At 53.7% G+C, this 14,926-nt stretch overlaps 2 protein-coding genes across 2 annotated transcripts in view; one reads left to right on the top strand and one right to left on the bottom strand.

Moving 5' to 3' along the window:
* DMWD (DM1 locus, WD repeat containing) overlaps positions 1 to 14,926 on the top strand; it is a 119,966-nt gene that overhangs the window by 28,100 nt on the left and 76,940 nt on the right. The window lies entirely within an intron of this gene.
* The window catches only part of MEIOSIN (meiosis initiator), a 38,177-nt gene continuing 23,361 nt past the window's right edge, over positions 111 to 14,926 (bottom strand). Inside the window, exons 5-14 of the mRNA XM_050772368.1 lie at positions 12,349 to 12,486; positions 11,087 to 11,332; positions 9,695 to 9,803; positions 8,487 to 8,587; positions 6,411 to 6,566; positions 5,956 to 6,029; positions 3,225 to 3,425; positions 2,909 to 3,153; positions 1,215 to 1,304; positions 111 to 672 (exon numbers count right to left, since the gene is read on the bottom strand). Coding sequence (XP_050628325.1) covers positions 525 to 672; positions 1,215 to 1,304; positions 2,909 to 3,153; positions 3,225 to 3,425; positions 5,956 to 6,029; positions 6,411 to 6,566; positions 8,487 to 8,587; positions 9,695 to 9,803; positions 11,087 to 11,332; positions 12,349 to 12,486 — 1,508 coding nt within the window. The 3' untranslated portion in view covers positions 111 to 524. The remainder of the gene's footprint in view (positions 673 to 1,214; positions 1,305 to 2,908; positions 3,154 to 3,224; positions 3,426 to 5,955; positions 6,030 to 6,410; positions 6,567 to 8,486; positions 8,588 to 9,694; positions 9,804 to 11,086; positions 11,333 to 12,348; positions 12,487 to 14,926) is intronic.

Genomic DNA, 14,926 nt, shown 5'->3' with positions numbered 1-14,926 from the left:
GCAATGAGGCCTCTTGCAAGCCACAGGCCTCCAGATGAGGGTGGAAGGAGCACCCCAGTGGGGCAGCAGGGGGACGCGGGAGGGCCTGCCCTTGTCTCTCTTGCTGGTAACAAAGGTTCCACTTGCTTTATTTTATTTAAAACAATAAATAGTCTAAAAATAGAACAGGAGAGGGAGGAGTAGGGTGAGGTGAGCATGAACAGGGTTGCAACTGTGTGGCTCGGGTGGGGACGGGAAGGGGAGAGGGGTGGGTAAACTTCACCTTCCAACACCCCGCATTTCATTTTGGGTTTCCTTCCTAAGCCTGGGGGAGAATCGAGGCAGCTGCGGGCAACTGGTGCTCCAGGCAAACGTGCTTAGCAGTTGGGGCCAATCAGTGCCCCCCTCCGCAGTCCCATGGTACCTGCATTCTCAGGGGCTGGAGACCCAGGAGGGACAAGTTCATTGATGGGTCCTGGCTTCCAGCAAGAGCTGTGGTTGCCATGAGGGGTGAGGGGAGCGAGGTCTCGAGGGGCCGCCCTTTCTCACTGGATGTGCGGGGGCAGCGGCAAGGCCTTCTCGGCCAGCAGCTGGTAGAAGGGCTTGGGCGTCTCCCAGTCCTCAGCCTCGCTGCTGGAGCCATCCTGCTTCACGATGCGGTTGTGCTGGCGGCTGAACCTGCGAGCCTTGGTGCTGGGGAGACGGCGGCAGGACGGCCCAGCTTCCTCACTCGCCTCCCGGGCATCCCTGTCCCACCCCCAATCCTGTGGCCCCCACAGCGGCCTGGGCCACCGTTTTAGCCTCTACTGGGCGAGCCTTGGGGCCACCAAGTCCTTGTCTGTAAAATGGGACTCAGCCAAGGGCTCTGGGATGTGTTCAAAGTCAGGAGCCAGGGCAGGTGGCAGCTCCTTGAAAGTGGAGGGGACAGGGTTTGGGGGAGTCGAGGTGGCCAAGTGACAGAAAAATCAGACCACACCCCAAGAAACTCATGTGGCAGAGACGCAAAGGAATTGAGGCTGGGGGTCCTTGTCCGGGCTCAGCTGTTCCCCAGCTTAATTGTGGTATGCACCCCTACACCTGTGTCACTCCCAAGGGTTTCATAAGAAGGGGCAACACGCAAATTCCTCGGCCCAGTCTCCCATGCCATGACACCCAAGGCTCCAGAGACAGAGCAGGTTCCAGGGCAGGGAGGCCCTTCCAGCCCCCACCCACAGCTCGGGGCCGGGGCCTCTCACCAGTATGGCCTCCGCTCCTGCTGGGTCATCACCCGCCACAGCTGGGCCAGCTCCTTGGTGGCAGCTGTAGAAGCAGTTCCAGGACAGGATCTGGGACAGGAAGAAGGAGGAGGTAAGGAGAGGCCTGCAGGACACCCTGACTGAGAACTCAGATCCTTCCTAGACTCGTGGGTCTACAAGGCCTCCAAGACCACCCTCGGGAGCTGAGGATGCAGACGGAGCTGGACTCAGTGGCTGTTCACAAGGGGGCATCCGGCATCCCAGGAGCGTGCAGGGGACCTGTGGCCACCGCTCCTGGCCACCACATCTGGATCTTCCTGTAAAGGAACGAGCTTTTCTCCTCTGTGGCTTGGGGGGCCTCCCCATCCCCTGGCTCCAGGCCTGACAGTGACTGGTTCTGGATTGGCACGAGATCTACCAAAGTCAGTCCCAAGGACTTTGCTTAAAACCTCAGAGACCCCGGCCGGGCGCGGTGGCTCAAGCCTGTAATCCCAGCACTTTGGGAGGCCGAGACGGGCGGATCACGAGGTCACAAGATCAAGACCATCCTAGCTAACATGGTGAAACCCCGTCTCTACTAAAAAAATACAAAAAACTAGCCGGGCGAGGTGGCGGGCGCCTGTAGTCCCAGCTACTCCGGAGGCTGAGGCAGGAGAATGGCGTGAACCCGGGAGGCGGAGCTTGCAGTGAGCTGAGATCCGGCCACTGCACTCCAGCCTGGGCGACAGAGCGAGACTCCGTCTCAAAAAAAACAAACAAACAAACAAACAAAAAACCTCAGAGACCTCTGCTCCCCCCGGGGTCGCTTGGGTGGGAGACGGGACCCGAGCCTGCGCCTCCTGGGGTGACCCCGCCTGCCGGAAAATGAAGCCAGCACAGAAGACAGCGGAACTGAGCGAAAAGGACAAAGATTCCAGACAGCCTGTGTGAGCCCTGAAACCAACTACATCTCAAGGCAGTCTATACCTGCCCTTGTTTTCTAGGTTATATAAGTCAATTCATTTCCTTTTCTTGCTGGGCCTGAGGCTCACACGTGTAATCCCAGCAATTTGAGAGGCCAAGGCAGGTAGATCACTTGCAGGTTTTGAACTCCTGGCCTCAGATGATCCGCCCACCTCAGCCTCCGAGAGTGCTGGGATTATAGGCATGAGCCACTGCGCCTGGCCTATTTTTTTTTGAACAAAGTCTCGCTACCAGGAACGCAGGTGAGGCGTTCGAGACCAGCCTGGCCAACATGGTAAAACCCTGTCTCTACTAAAAATACAAACATTAGCCAGGAGTGGTGGCACGCCTGTAATCCCAGCTACTCAGGAGGCTGAGGCAGGAGAATCCAGGAGGCAGAGGTTGCAGTGATTTGAGCCCGGGAGGCAGACATTGCAGTGAGCCGTGATTGTGCCACTGCACTACAGCCTGGGCGACAGAGTGAGATTCCATCCCCTCCCCACCCCCCAAAAAAAGTCCTTTTTTCTGAAGGCTAAAGTCTGAATTGGATTTCAGCGCTGACAATGGATGGACCCTGTCCAATACAATGGGGCCGGGTTCAATTCTGGGGAAGAACTGTGGTCCAGGAAGAGTTTGTGGGGTCTGGGATGGGGAGAAAGTGTCAGACAGCTGTGAGGAGCGGCATGGCCAGGCTACCGGCAGAGAACGAAGCCAGGGCCTTCCCCAGGGCCAAAGACGGACCCCCTACCCACCGGATGTACTGCTTCCGGTTCATCCTGCAGAACATGATGAAGCCATTGACACACTTCTTCTTCATCTGGGGTGGGCAGGGGCCTTTCTTCTTCTCCTTGGGCTTCACGGGGGCTCTGGCTGCTTGGCCCTTCCTGGCCTTTTTCTCGGCTGCTGGCAGGGGTGAGGTCGGCCGGGTGGGGGTCCATGTGGTGTCTTCGTCCTCTTCGCTGGAGCCCGGCATGCCCGCAGGGTTGGCCTGCATATCCTGGGGGAGGGAGAGGGTGGTGAGAGAGGAAGGAGGCCCAGCTGGCCCTGGCGTGTGGCCGTGTCTCTCACCTCTCGCTGCTTCCACAGGGGCTCTGAGTCGCTGTCCTCCGAGCTGGAGCTAGAGCTGGAGTTAGAGCTGGAGCTGGAGCTAGAGTTGGATGGCACCTTGCTGTTCCCGCTCAGTGAGAGGTAGCAGTGGTCCAGCGAGACTGAGGACCGGTGCAGGCTGTGGGACTCAGGAGGGTCTTTGGGGGCCTTGGAGGCTGTGTCCTGGGGCATGACGAGGGAGAAAGATGGGAGGGGAGACAAGTGGTGCCCCTTCATCCCCCCAATACTGCTTTTCTAGGACGTAACATGAGCATTAGCAGCAGCTCAGATTGGCAGGGTGTGGTGGCTCATGCCTGTAACCCCAACACTCTGGGAGGCTGAGGCAGGAGTACGGCAGGGCCAGGAGTTACAGACCAGCCTGGGCAACATAGAAAGACCTCGTTCTACAAAAAATAAGAAAAAAAAAGGCCAGGCACAGAGGCTCATGCCTGTAATCCCCACACTTTCCGAGGCTGAGGCGGGCGAATCACCTGAGGTCAGGAATGCAAAACCAGCCTGGCTAACAGGGCGAAACTCTGTCTAAAAATACTAAAAAATTCGCCAGGTGTGGTAGTGGACGCCTGTAGTCCCAGCTACTCTGGAGGCTGAGGCACGAGAATCGCTTAAATCCAGGAGGCGGAGGCTGCCGTGAGCTGAGATCGCACTACCGCCCTCCAGCCTGGGCAACACAGTGAGACTCTGTCTCAAAAAAAAAAAAAAAATTTAAATTAAGTTAAATTTTAAAATAAGTTAAAAAAAAAACAAAACAAAACAGCTGGGCATGGTGGTGCATGCCTGTATTCGCAGCTACCTGGGAACCTGCGGCGGGAGGGTCATTTGAGCCCAGGAGTTCAAGGCACTGATCTATGATGGTGACACTGCACTCCAGCCAGCCTGGGCAACAAAGCAAGACCCTGTCTTTCTCTCTTTCTCTCTCTCTTTCTTTTTCTCTCTCTCTTTCTTTCTTTTTTTTTTTTTTTTTTTTTTTTGAGATGGAGTCTTGCTCTTGTCCCTCAGGCTGGAGTGCAATGGTGTGATCTCAGTTCACTGCAACCTCTGCCTCCCACGTTCAAGCAATTCTCCTGTCTTGGCCTCCTGTGTGGCTGGGGTTCCAAGTGCATGCCACCATGCCCAGCTAATTTTTGTATTTTTAGTAGAGATAGGGTTTCATCATATTGGTCAGGCTAGTCTCAAACTCCTGACCTCAGGTGATCTGCCCACCTCAGCCTCCCAAAGTGCTGGAATTACAGGCATGAGCCACCACACCCAGCCACGCCCTGCTATTTTTCTTTTTTTCTTTTTCTTTTAGACTAGGTTTCGCTCTTGTTACCCAGGCTGCAGTGCAATGGTGCCATCTCGGCTCACTGCAACCTCTGCCTCCCAGGTTCAAGCGATTCCCCTGCCTCAGCCTCCTGAGTAGCTGGGATTACAGGCATGTACCACCACACCCGGCTAATTTTGTATTTTTAGTAGAGATGGTATTTCACCATGATGGCCAGACTTGTCTCCAACTCCTGACCTCAGGTGATATGCCCTCCTCGGCCTCCCAAAATGCTGGGATTATAGGCGTGAGCCACCGTACCCGGACAATTTTTGTTTTTGTTTTTGTTTTTTTTTTTTTTTTTTTGGAGACTGAGTCTCACTCTGTCGCCCAGGCTGGAGTGCAGTGGCTGGATCTCGGCTCACTGCAAGCTCCGCCTCCTGGCTTCATGCCATTCTCCTGCCTCAGCCTCCCGAGTAGCTGGGACTACAGGCGCCCGCTGCCTCGCCCGGCTAGTTTTTTGTATTTTTTTAGTACAGACGGGGTTTCCCCGTGTTATGGTCTCGATCTCCTGACCTCGTGATCTGCCCATCTTGGCCTCCCAAAGTGCTGGGATTACAGGCTTGAGCCACCGCGCCTGGCCAAGTTTTGTATTTTTAGTAGAGATGGGGTTTCCCCATGTTGACCAGGCTGGTCTCGAACTCCTGACCTCAGGTGATCCACCCACCTCAGCCTCTCAAAGTGCTGGGATTACAGGTGTGAGCCACTATGCCCAGCCTAGTCTTTTGATTTCAGTTTCCTCATCTGTAAAATGGGGCCACAGGAGACCCTGCTTCGTATAGTAGTTGTAAAATGATGTGGGAAGCTGGGTGCGGTGGCTCACACCTGTAATCCCAGCACTCTGGGAGGCCGAGGTGGGCAGATCACTTGAAGTCAGGAGTTGGAGACCAGCCTGGCCAACATGGTGAAACCCCATCTCTACTAAAAATACAAAAATTAGCTGGGTGTGGTGGCAAGCGCCTGTAATCCCAGCTACTCAGGAAGCTGAGGCAGAACCGTTTGAACCCGGGAAGTGGAGGTTGCAGTGAGCCGAGATCACGCCACTGCACCCCAGCCTGGGCAACAACAGGGAATCTCAGTCTCAAAAAAATAAATAAATAAATAAGTAAAATTAAATAGTTGTTTTTTTTTTCTATGGGCACCTTGCAGCTTTTATCCTTTTTATCCAATTCATTCCACGTGCCCAGCACAGAGCCGGCATCTGGTGGCCACCGGCAGGTGCACAAAGGGTGGGGGGTTTTTAAGGATGAGGAGAAGCATGAGTGGAAGGAGAGATGGGTAGATGGCGGCTGAAAAAAGGGTGAGGGAGCGGATGAGTGAATGAAGCCGTGAGTGACGTGTGTGGAAAGACGGATGGATGTATCTGTAGACAGAGGGGCAGAGGATGTCTACCTTCTCCAGTGGGGCCTCCTGCGTGTAGGCTGAAGGTGAAGACTCCAGATCTAAGCACACTTCTTCAAAGAAAGCTGCCAGGGAGGGAGACCAGAGGGGCTGCCAGAGCAGAAATGCTTCTCCCACACCGCCAAGCTTCGGCCACGCTGTCCCTGCTAGCTGGAGTCCCCGTCTCTGGCGTTTTCCTTCAGGATCTCCCACCGTTTCCAAATCCCACTCACAGCCCACTCCCCTGAGTCACTTCCAACACACAAAGTGAGCCCAAGTCCTGCTATGGGCTTCTAAAGCCACACACGCACCACACCAGCCTGTGGCTGCTCCCCCACTAGGCTGTGGGCTCCTTGAGGCAGGGCCAGGGCAGGATTTACCCTGGGCACCCAGGATGGCCCCATGCAGGCCTGGCCGCCGTATATTTCCCGAATGAACTAAGCATCAGGGCCAGGCCCGGGCCTCACCTTGGGTCAGGTACTCTGTGCCATCCTCCAAGATCTCGTCTGGCAGCAGTTTCCCTGGGGAGCTGAAAAGGCTAGGGCTGAGCCCGAGGATCTCACTTGGGTGGCCTGTTCCACTCCAGACATCAATCTGGGGAGGCCCCAGGGACAGTGGGCTCCCTGGAAAGGAAACAGCAGACTCAGGGGTGTGGCCAGAGATCACCCTCTCCGCTAGCACAGCAGCTGGCGTTGAGGAGATAGTGCCTGATGCTTCGGAAAGCGAATCTCAGTTTCTCATTTTGAATTCTTTTTTTTTTTTTTTTTTTTTTTTTTTGAGACGGAGTCTTGCTCTGTCACCCAGGCTGGAGTGCAGTGGCCGGATCTCAGCTCACTGCAAGCTCCGCCTCCCGGGTTTACGCCATTCTCCTGCCTCAGCCTCCCGAGTAGCTGGGACCACAGGCGCCCGCCACCTACGCCCAGCTAGTTTTTTGTATTTTTTAGTAGAGACGGGGTTTCACCGTGTTAGCCAGGATGGTCTCGATCTCCTGACCTCGTGATCCGCCCGTCTCGGCCTCCCAAAGTGCTGGGATTACAGGCTTGAGCCACCGCGCCCGGCCCATTTTGAATTCTTGATTGGAGAAATGAAGAGGCAGCTGGGCACGATGGCTCACGCCTGTAATCCCAGCACTTTGGGAGGCCAAGGCAGGTGGATCACTTGAGGTCAGAAATCGAAGACCAGCCTGGCTAACATGGTGAAACCCTGTCTCTACTAAAAAATACAAAACTTAGCTGGGGGTAGTGGCATGTGCCTATAGTCCCAGTTACTCAGGAGGCTGAGGCGGGAGAATTGCCTGAACCTGGGAGCAGAGGTTGCAGTGAGCCGAGATCGTGCCACTGCACTCCAGCCTGGGTGACAGAGTGAGACCCTTTCTCAACATTAAAAAAAAAAAGAAGAAGAAGAAGAAATGAAGCGAAGTGACGTTTGGCATTATGTCAGGGATGGCCAAAAAAAAAAGAAAAATCAATATCATAATGTGCAAAATCCCATAGGCTGATTATAACTACCTGCAGCTCTACAATAAGAAAGATTCTGAGGTCAGGTGTGGTGGCTCATGCCTGTAATCCCAGCGCTTTGGGAGGCTGAGGCACGTGGATCACTTGAGGTCAGGAGTTCAAGATCAGCCTGGACAACATAGTGAAATCCTATCTCTACTAAAAATATAAAAATTTGCTGGGTGTGGTGGTGCACACCTGTAATGCCAGCTACTCAAAGGCTGACACAGAATCACTTGAACCTGGGAGGTAGAGGTTGCGGTGAGCCGAGATAACGCCATTGCATTCCAGCCTGGGTGACAAGAGCAAAACTCTGTCTCAAAAAAAAAAAAAAAAAAATGGATTCTGAGGTCGAGAGCAGTGGCATGTGGCTGTAATCCCAGCTCTCTGAGAAGCTGAGGCAGGACAATCCCTCGAGTCCAGGAACTGGAGGCCTCAGTGAGCTGTGATTGTGCCACTGCACTCCAGCCTCAGGGTGAGAACTTGTCTCAAAAGAAAAAACAAAACAAAAACACAAAAAGAGGTCGGAGGGGTGGCTCACACCTGTAATCCCAGCACTTTGGGAGGCTGAGGCGGGTGGATCACCTTGGGTCAGGAGTATGAGACCAGCCTGGCCAACATGGTGAAACCCCATCTCTACTAAAAATACAGAAATTAGCCAGGCATGGTGGTGGGCACCTGTAATCCCTGCTACTTGGGAGGCTGAGGCAGGAGACAGAGGTTGAAGTGAGCTGAGATTGCGCCACTGCACTCCAGCCTGGATGACAGAGTGAAACCCTATCTCAAAAAATAAAACAAACAAACCAAAAAGACCCAGAACGATTCTGAGGCAGTGTCTGGGCTCAAGGAAAGAGTGGTGATTGATTAGCAATGTCTGCCATGGCAGCGGTGGTGGACAGATGGCAGGTACACTGCATGTTTGCCTTCCCTGTGCTTAGGGGATCTCTATTCCCTTTCCTGCCTACTCTCTTCCATAGAAATCCTCAGACTGGAAGTATGGGAAGGCCCACACCAGCCTACAAGGAGGAAAGACAGAGTTGCAGTCACCTTGGGGGCTGTTCTCTGGGGTCCAGGCAGGAAGCCAAGGGTCAGCATCTAGGGACCCTTTGTCCACATCCTCGCTGGAATCATAGAACACCAGCTTCTGCCTGCAGGAGATGGAGTTTCAGAGTCAGACACACAGGCCCCGGGCTGGAAACTGCTATAGGGCCCTTTGGCGCTCTGCACTGGCCCCTGGGGGAGTGCTGGGGGCATAAAGCTCAGTCAGTTGAGACTCCCATCCTCAGAGAGCTTACAGTCTCATGAGGAGAGCCCAGCCCGTAAGCAGGCGCTGCAGACGACAGGGCAGTGCTGTGACCGAGGGCATTGGAGGATGAGCCAGTGGAGGGCAGTGGGCTCAGCCTGAGGGATGGGTGGTTTTCCAGGGGCACAGGGAAGCAGGCTATCCAGGAAGAAGTACTGGAATGTGAGACGCTCAGAGGGGCTGGCGCAGGGCTCCTGGGGAATGGTGAATGTGTGGCGGTGTGAAGTGTGAGTCATGGGTGAAGAGCAGGAGAGAGGGCTGACGAGGTGAGTTGGGGGCCACTAAAAGTCTCACAGGCCAGGTAAAATATCGGGGCTGGGCGCAGTGGCCCATACCTGTAATCCCAGCACTTTGGGAGGCTGAGGTGGGAGGATTGCTTGAGCCCAGGAGTTCAAGACCAGCCTAGGCAACATAAGGGGACCTTATTTCTACAAAAAATAAACATAAAAAAAATTAGCTGGGTGTGGTGGTGTGTGCCTGTGGTCCCAGCTACTCAGGAAGCTGAGGCAGGAGGATGCCTTGAGCCCTGAAGGTTGAGGCTGCAGTGACCTATGATTGCGCTACTGGTCTCCAGCCTGAGCGACAGAGTGAGACCCTGTCTTAAAAAAAAAAAAAAGATATTGGACTCTATGCTGCAGGCACTGAGGAAAGGCTTTAAGCCTCAACCTCCATGGCCAAGGTCTCTGTGTTGGAAAAGCCATGTGGTCCATGAGGATGAGATGGAGGGGAGACAGAGGAGGCAGAGAGACTGGTGAGGAAGCTGTGACCATGTCCAGGAAATGGGAAGTCAGGCTTTCCTGCGAGCTCACAGTGGCAGGCACAAAGCTGGGCCCCCACTGGTGCTCAAGGGGCACCCGCAGAGGACACACCTTGGCCTCTCTTCCCACTACCCGTCACCCACGCCAGACCAAACACCTCAGCGCCGCAGTCAGTGCCCTGGGGACTCTCTTACCTGGGATAGGGCTGGGTCTTGTTGAGAAAATGGATCCTCGCCACATCTTCCTGGGCCAGGAGCGCAGGGAAAGGCACGTCATCCTGGACACTGCCCTGGCACCAGCAGCCTAAGGGGCAGATCAGGGTGAGCATGCCTGGGGACTGAGCCAAATTCCAGGAAGCCCAGACGCAGGGGACAAAGGGGTGCCAGCTTCTGCCACACACCCTCTCACTCCCCAATCCTAGTCCAAACGTCAGGATGCAGGGCATCGCATCGGTGTGAGGCTGAGGGGTGCCCCAAATCACCCCTGGGTTTTTTGAATCCCACATCCCTATCAGAAGCTGTAATGGGGGCCGGGCACAGTGGCTCACGCCTGTAACCCCTGCACTTTGGGAGGCCGAGGCGGGTGGACCACGAAGTCAGGTGTTCAAGACCAGCCTGGCCAAGATGGTGAAACCCCGTCTGCACTAAAAATACAAAAATTAAGGCTGGGTGCAGTGGCTCACGCCTGTAATCCCAGCACTTTGGGAGGCCAAGGCGGGCAGATCACGAAGTCAGGAGTTCAAGACCATCCTGGCTAACACGGTGAAACCCCATCTGTACTAAAAAAAACAAAAAAAATTAGCTGGCCATGGTGGCATGCGCCTGCAGTCCCAGCTACTCAAGAGTCTAAGGCAGGAGAATCACTTGAACCCAGGATAAGGAGGTTGCAGTGAGCTGAGATTGTGTCACTGTACTCCAGCCTCGGCGACAGAGTGAGACTCCGTCTCAAAAAAAACCAAAAAACAAACAAACAAACAAAAAACAGAAATTAGCCAGGCATGGGGGCAGGCGCCTGTCCCAGCTACTCATGAGACTGAGGCAGAAGAATCGCTTGAATCCAGGAGGCAGAGGTTGCAGTGAGCCGAGATCATGCCACTGCACTCCAGCCTGGGCGACAGAGCAAGATTCCATCTCAAAAAAAAAAAAAAAAAAAAAAAGAAAAAAGAAAAGGCTGAATGAACAAATAGAGGAACGAGATGACTTGAAGCCTCAAAGCCTCGAGCTCCGAACTCCCTCCCTCTCGCCTAGCTCTCTGCTTGAACACATCACCACACCTTTTCCAAACCAGCGCAGTGACTGGGGTACAGGAGAGCCCAGTGAGGCCTGAGGTGGAGGCCCTGCCCTCCTCCCCGGTTCTGTGATGGGAAACCCACACAAGACGATGCTGATCTCGTCCCACCCTTACAGCCACGACACAGCCTGCGATGAAGACCACCAGAGCAAGGCCACAAGCTTGAGAAGTGAGACGCGGTGTTTCCTATTCACTGCTGCAGCCCTCACTACTGGTACTGTGTTTGGTACACAGCAGGTGCCCCCAAAGTGGCATCTCAATGAAAGAGTAAGTTCAGAGTGAGGAAAGAGACCCACTCGAGATGCCACAGTGGATGGTGTCCTCGGCCAGATCCAGCAGCGTCAGCTGGGACTGTCCTCCTTTTCTATCAGCTGGAGGCGAGGATGATGCAGGCCTCGGGTGACCACAGGAGTCGGGGCACCTTGGAGGGGTGGTGGTCCCCGCTGTGCTGCTTCCTTTCTGGTCTGGGGATGGGGTCACCAGCTTCTCAGGCTTGCTCAGGGCCAGGGAGCGGCGAGGCTTCGGGGTCCGAGTCTGGCTTTCTGGGGGAGCAGAGGTTCAGGTGTTAGAGGGGCCTGGGGGTCACCTGCCTGTCACCAGAATAGGGTTCAGGTGGGAAATGTCCGTGTCTGTGTCAAAGCTATGCCTGGCCCGGTATGGGTATGCCCAGATCCTCAATCACAGGCCCCTTTGTTCAACCCCTGTCCACGTGTGAGAATCATCTTGTGATCTTTAAAAAACACCAGGCAGGGTGGGTGCGGTGGCTCACGCCTGTAATCCCAGCACTTTGGGAGGCCGAGACAGGTAAATCACAAGGTCAGGAGATTGATACCATCCTGGCTAACGTGGTGAAACCCCGCCTCTACTAAAACAGAAAAAATTAGCTGGGTGTGGTAGTGGGCACCTGTAGTCCCAGCTACTGGGGAGGTTGAGGCAGGAGAATGGTGTGAACCCGGGAGGCAGAGCTTGCAGTGAGCCGAGATCGCGCCACTGCACTCCAGCCTGGGCGACAGAGCGAGACTCTGTCTCAAAAAAAAAAAAAAAAAAAAAACACTGACCAGGAGCAGTAGCTCACGCCTGTAATCCCAGCGCTTTGGGAGGCCAAGGCAGGCAGATTACTTGAGGTCAGGAGCTCAGGACCAGCCTGGCCAACATGGTGAAACCCTGTCTCTACTAAAAATACAAAAATTAGCTGAGCATGGCAGCAGGTGCCTGTAATCCCAGCTACTTGGGAGGCTGAGGCAGGAGAATAGCTTCAACTTGGGAGGCAGAGGGGGCAGTGAGCCGAGATGCGCCACTGCACTCCGGCCTGGTGGACAGAGCGAGACTCTGTCTCAAAAAAAAAAAAGAAAAAAATACTGATTCCCAGGTTCTGCCATAGACCAGTGAACCCCAAATTTCTGGGTGTGAAGCCTCAGTGTTAATACAAGGAGGAGTTGGGAATTGAACCCAGGCATAGGGTGCTGAGAAGGCCCCCAGAGTAAGGACATCCCTGGAGAAGGAGCCCTGCTCCTGGATGACCTGGGCTTCTGGTTCCGCCTCCAGTGACAGCTTGTACCTGATGCCTGGGTCAGTTTCTTCTTCCGAGGCCTCTGGCACGCCCCCTGGAGATGGGACTTCTGAGAGCTTGGGGAGCTGGAGGGGGTAGAGTGTCTCCTCCGCCTAGCTGGGCCCCAGGCTGGATTCTGACTCAGCCCTGCAGGGATGGAGAGGGAAACAGGTCAGATCCCGCACTCTATCTGCACCCAGCCGGCAGTTCCTGTCTTCTAGACAATGCTCCTCAGTCCCGGGTCAGGGTGGGACCCCAGGCTGACTTTACAGTGTGAAAACTGAGGGCTTATCCAAGGCCGCTCAGTCAGGACTGTGAAAGTAGAGGGTGAGAACTCAGGTTTCTTCAGGGCTGTTTTGGGCCTTGGCCCAGGGGGAGAACGGAATCAACACTTCCCCAGACTGGGCACCTTGAAGATGCTTCGCTTCACCCTCTCCCCGCCCACACCAGCTTCTCCTCCAGCCTTCCTCAACACAGTGAGGGTCCCTACCCAACTCCCCCACTGGGGCCTTTCCCTCTGGCCTCTTGATTCTTCCTCGTTAACATCTCCTAGGTTTACTCACTTCTATCCACATTCTCAGCTACAGAGCTTGCTTGGGCCTAATTGTCCCCTGTCTAGATCACTCCGAACAGTGTCTTTCCTCATCTCCCTGACTCCAGTCTCTCACTTCATGACCAGTCCTCTACACTACATGTTAGGGACAAAAATTAGCTGGGTGTGGTGGCGGGTGCCTGTAATCCCAGTTACTCGGGAGGCCGAGGCAGGAGAATCGCTTGAACCCAGGTGGTGGAGCTTGCAGTGAGCCGAAATTACGCCACTTCACTTCAGCCTGGGCAAAAGAGCGAGACTCCGCCTAAAAAAAAAAAGAATAAAAAGAAACTATCTGAGTAAGAGTTTGCAGGCATGAGAAGACACATGCGGGGTGTCTGCGGATGGCAAGTCACTGGGTGTGATTGGAGGTCTGCATGGCATGGAGATGATGTGTGTGGGCTCTGAGCCAGGTCCTGACTCAGGTTCATCTCTGTGACCTTAACCTCTCTGTGCTTCAGTTTCATCACCTGCAAAACGGGGCCACACTAGCTTCTCCCTTCTGTATTTGTCCTGCGGATTAAATGTGAGTTAATACATAGAAATAAGTCAGACTTGGTGACCCACTCCTATAATCCCAGCACTTTGGGAGGCCAAGGCGGGAGGATCGCTTGAACCCAGGAGTTTAAGACCAGCTTGGACAACATAGTGAGACTCTGTCTCTACAAAAAAAAACAAACAAAAATATTAGCCAGAGACAGGCATGATGGCTCACATCTGTCATCTCAGCACTTTAGGAGGCTGAGATGGGTAGATCACTTAAGGTGAGACCAGCCTGGCAACCACGGCAAACTCCCGTCTCTACTAAAAATATAAAAATTAGCTGGGTGTGATGGCATGCGCCTCTAGTCCCAGTTACAGCTAGAGAGAGACTCCATCTCAAAAAAAAAAAATTATCTGGATGTTGGTGGCACGTGCCTATAAGTACAACCTACTTAGAAGTCTGAGGCAGGAGGATTGCTTGACCCCTGGAGTTTAAGTCCTGGGAGTTTGAGGTTACAGTGAGCCATGATCATGCCACTGCATTCTAGCCTGGGTGACAGAGTGAGACCCTGTCTCAAAAAAAAAAAAAAAAAAAAAAAAAAAAAAGAGGCCAGGAGCGGTGGCTCATGGCTGTAATCCAAGCACTTTGAGAGGCCGAGGTGGGTGGATCACCAGAGGTCAGCAGTTCGAGACCAGCCTGGCCAGTATGGCAAAACACCGTCTCTACTAAAAATACAAAAAAATTAGCCGGACATGGTGGTGGGTGCCTGTAATCCCAGCTACTTGGGAGGCTGAAGCAGGAGAATCGCTTGAATCAGAGAGACAGAGGTTGCGCTGAGCCGAGATCGTGCCACTGCACTCCAGCCTGGGCAACAAGAGTTAAACTCCGCCTCAAAAAAATGAAAAAAACATACCACAGCACCAGGAATACACCAGTCCCCTAAGGCTAGATGTGCTGGGTGCTGTCACTGTTACTGTAGTGTAAAATATACTTGTAGAGGCCTGGGAGGCAGAGGTTGCAGTGAGCCGAGATTGTGCCACTGCACTCCAGCCTGGGCGACAGAGAGAGACTTCGTCTCAAAAAAAAAAATAAATAAAAATGAATAAATAAGCCTGGCCAACATGGCGAAACCCCATCTCTACTAAAAATACAAAAATTAGCCGGGTGTGGTGACGCATGCCTGTGGTCCCAGCTACTTGGAAGGCCGAGTCAAGAGAATCGCTTGAACCCAGGAGGCAGTGAGCCGATATTGCGCCATTGTACTCCAGCCTAGATAACAGAATGATATTCCATCTCAAAAAAAAAAAAAAAAAAAAAAAAAAAACCACACACACACACACATACACACACAAATGAAACAACAAAAAAACAAAAAAACCCACAAATAAATAAATAAAATATGCTGGCAATGCTAGAAGATGAGGCTGAGGAGGTTTGCCAGGGACTAGGAAGGCAGGGATGAGATCCCAAAGGGCTTCCAGCATCAGGCTATGGAGGGAAGTGAAGAAGATGAA

This window comes from Macaca thibetana, chromosome 19 (assembly GCF_024542745.1).
Source record: "Macaca thibetana thibetana isolate TM-01 chromosome 19, ASM2454274v1, whole genome shotgun sequence".
Classification (NCBI taxonomy): Eukaryota; Metazoa; Chordata; class Mammalia; order Primates; family Cercopithecidae; genus Macaca; species Macaca thibetana.
This window is presented reverse-complemented; position numbering and strand designations above follow the sequence as displayed.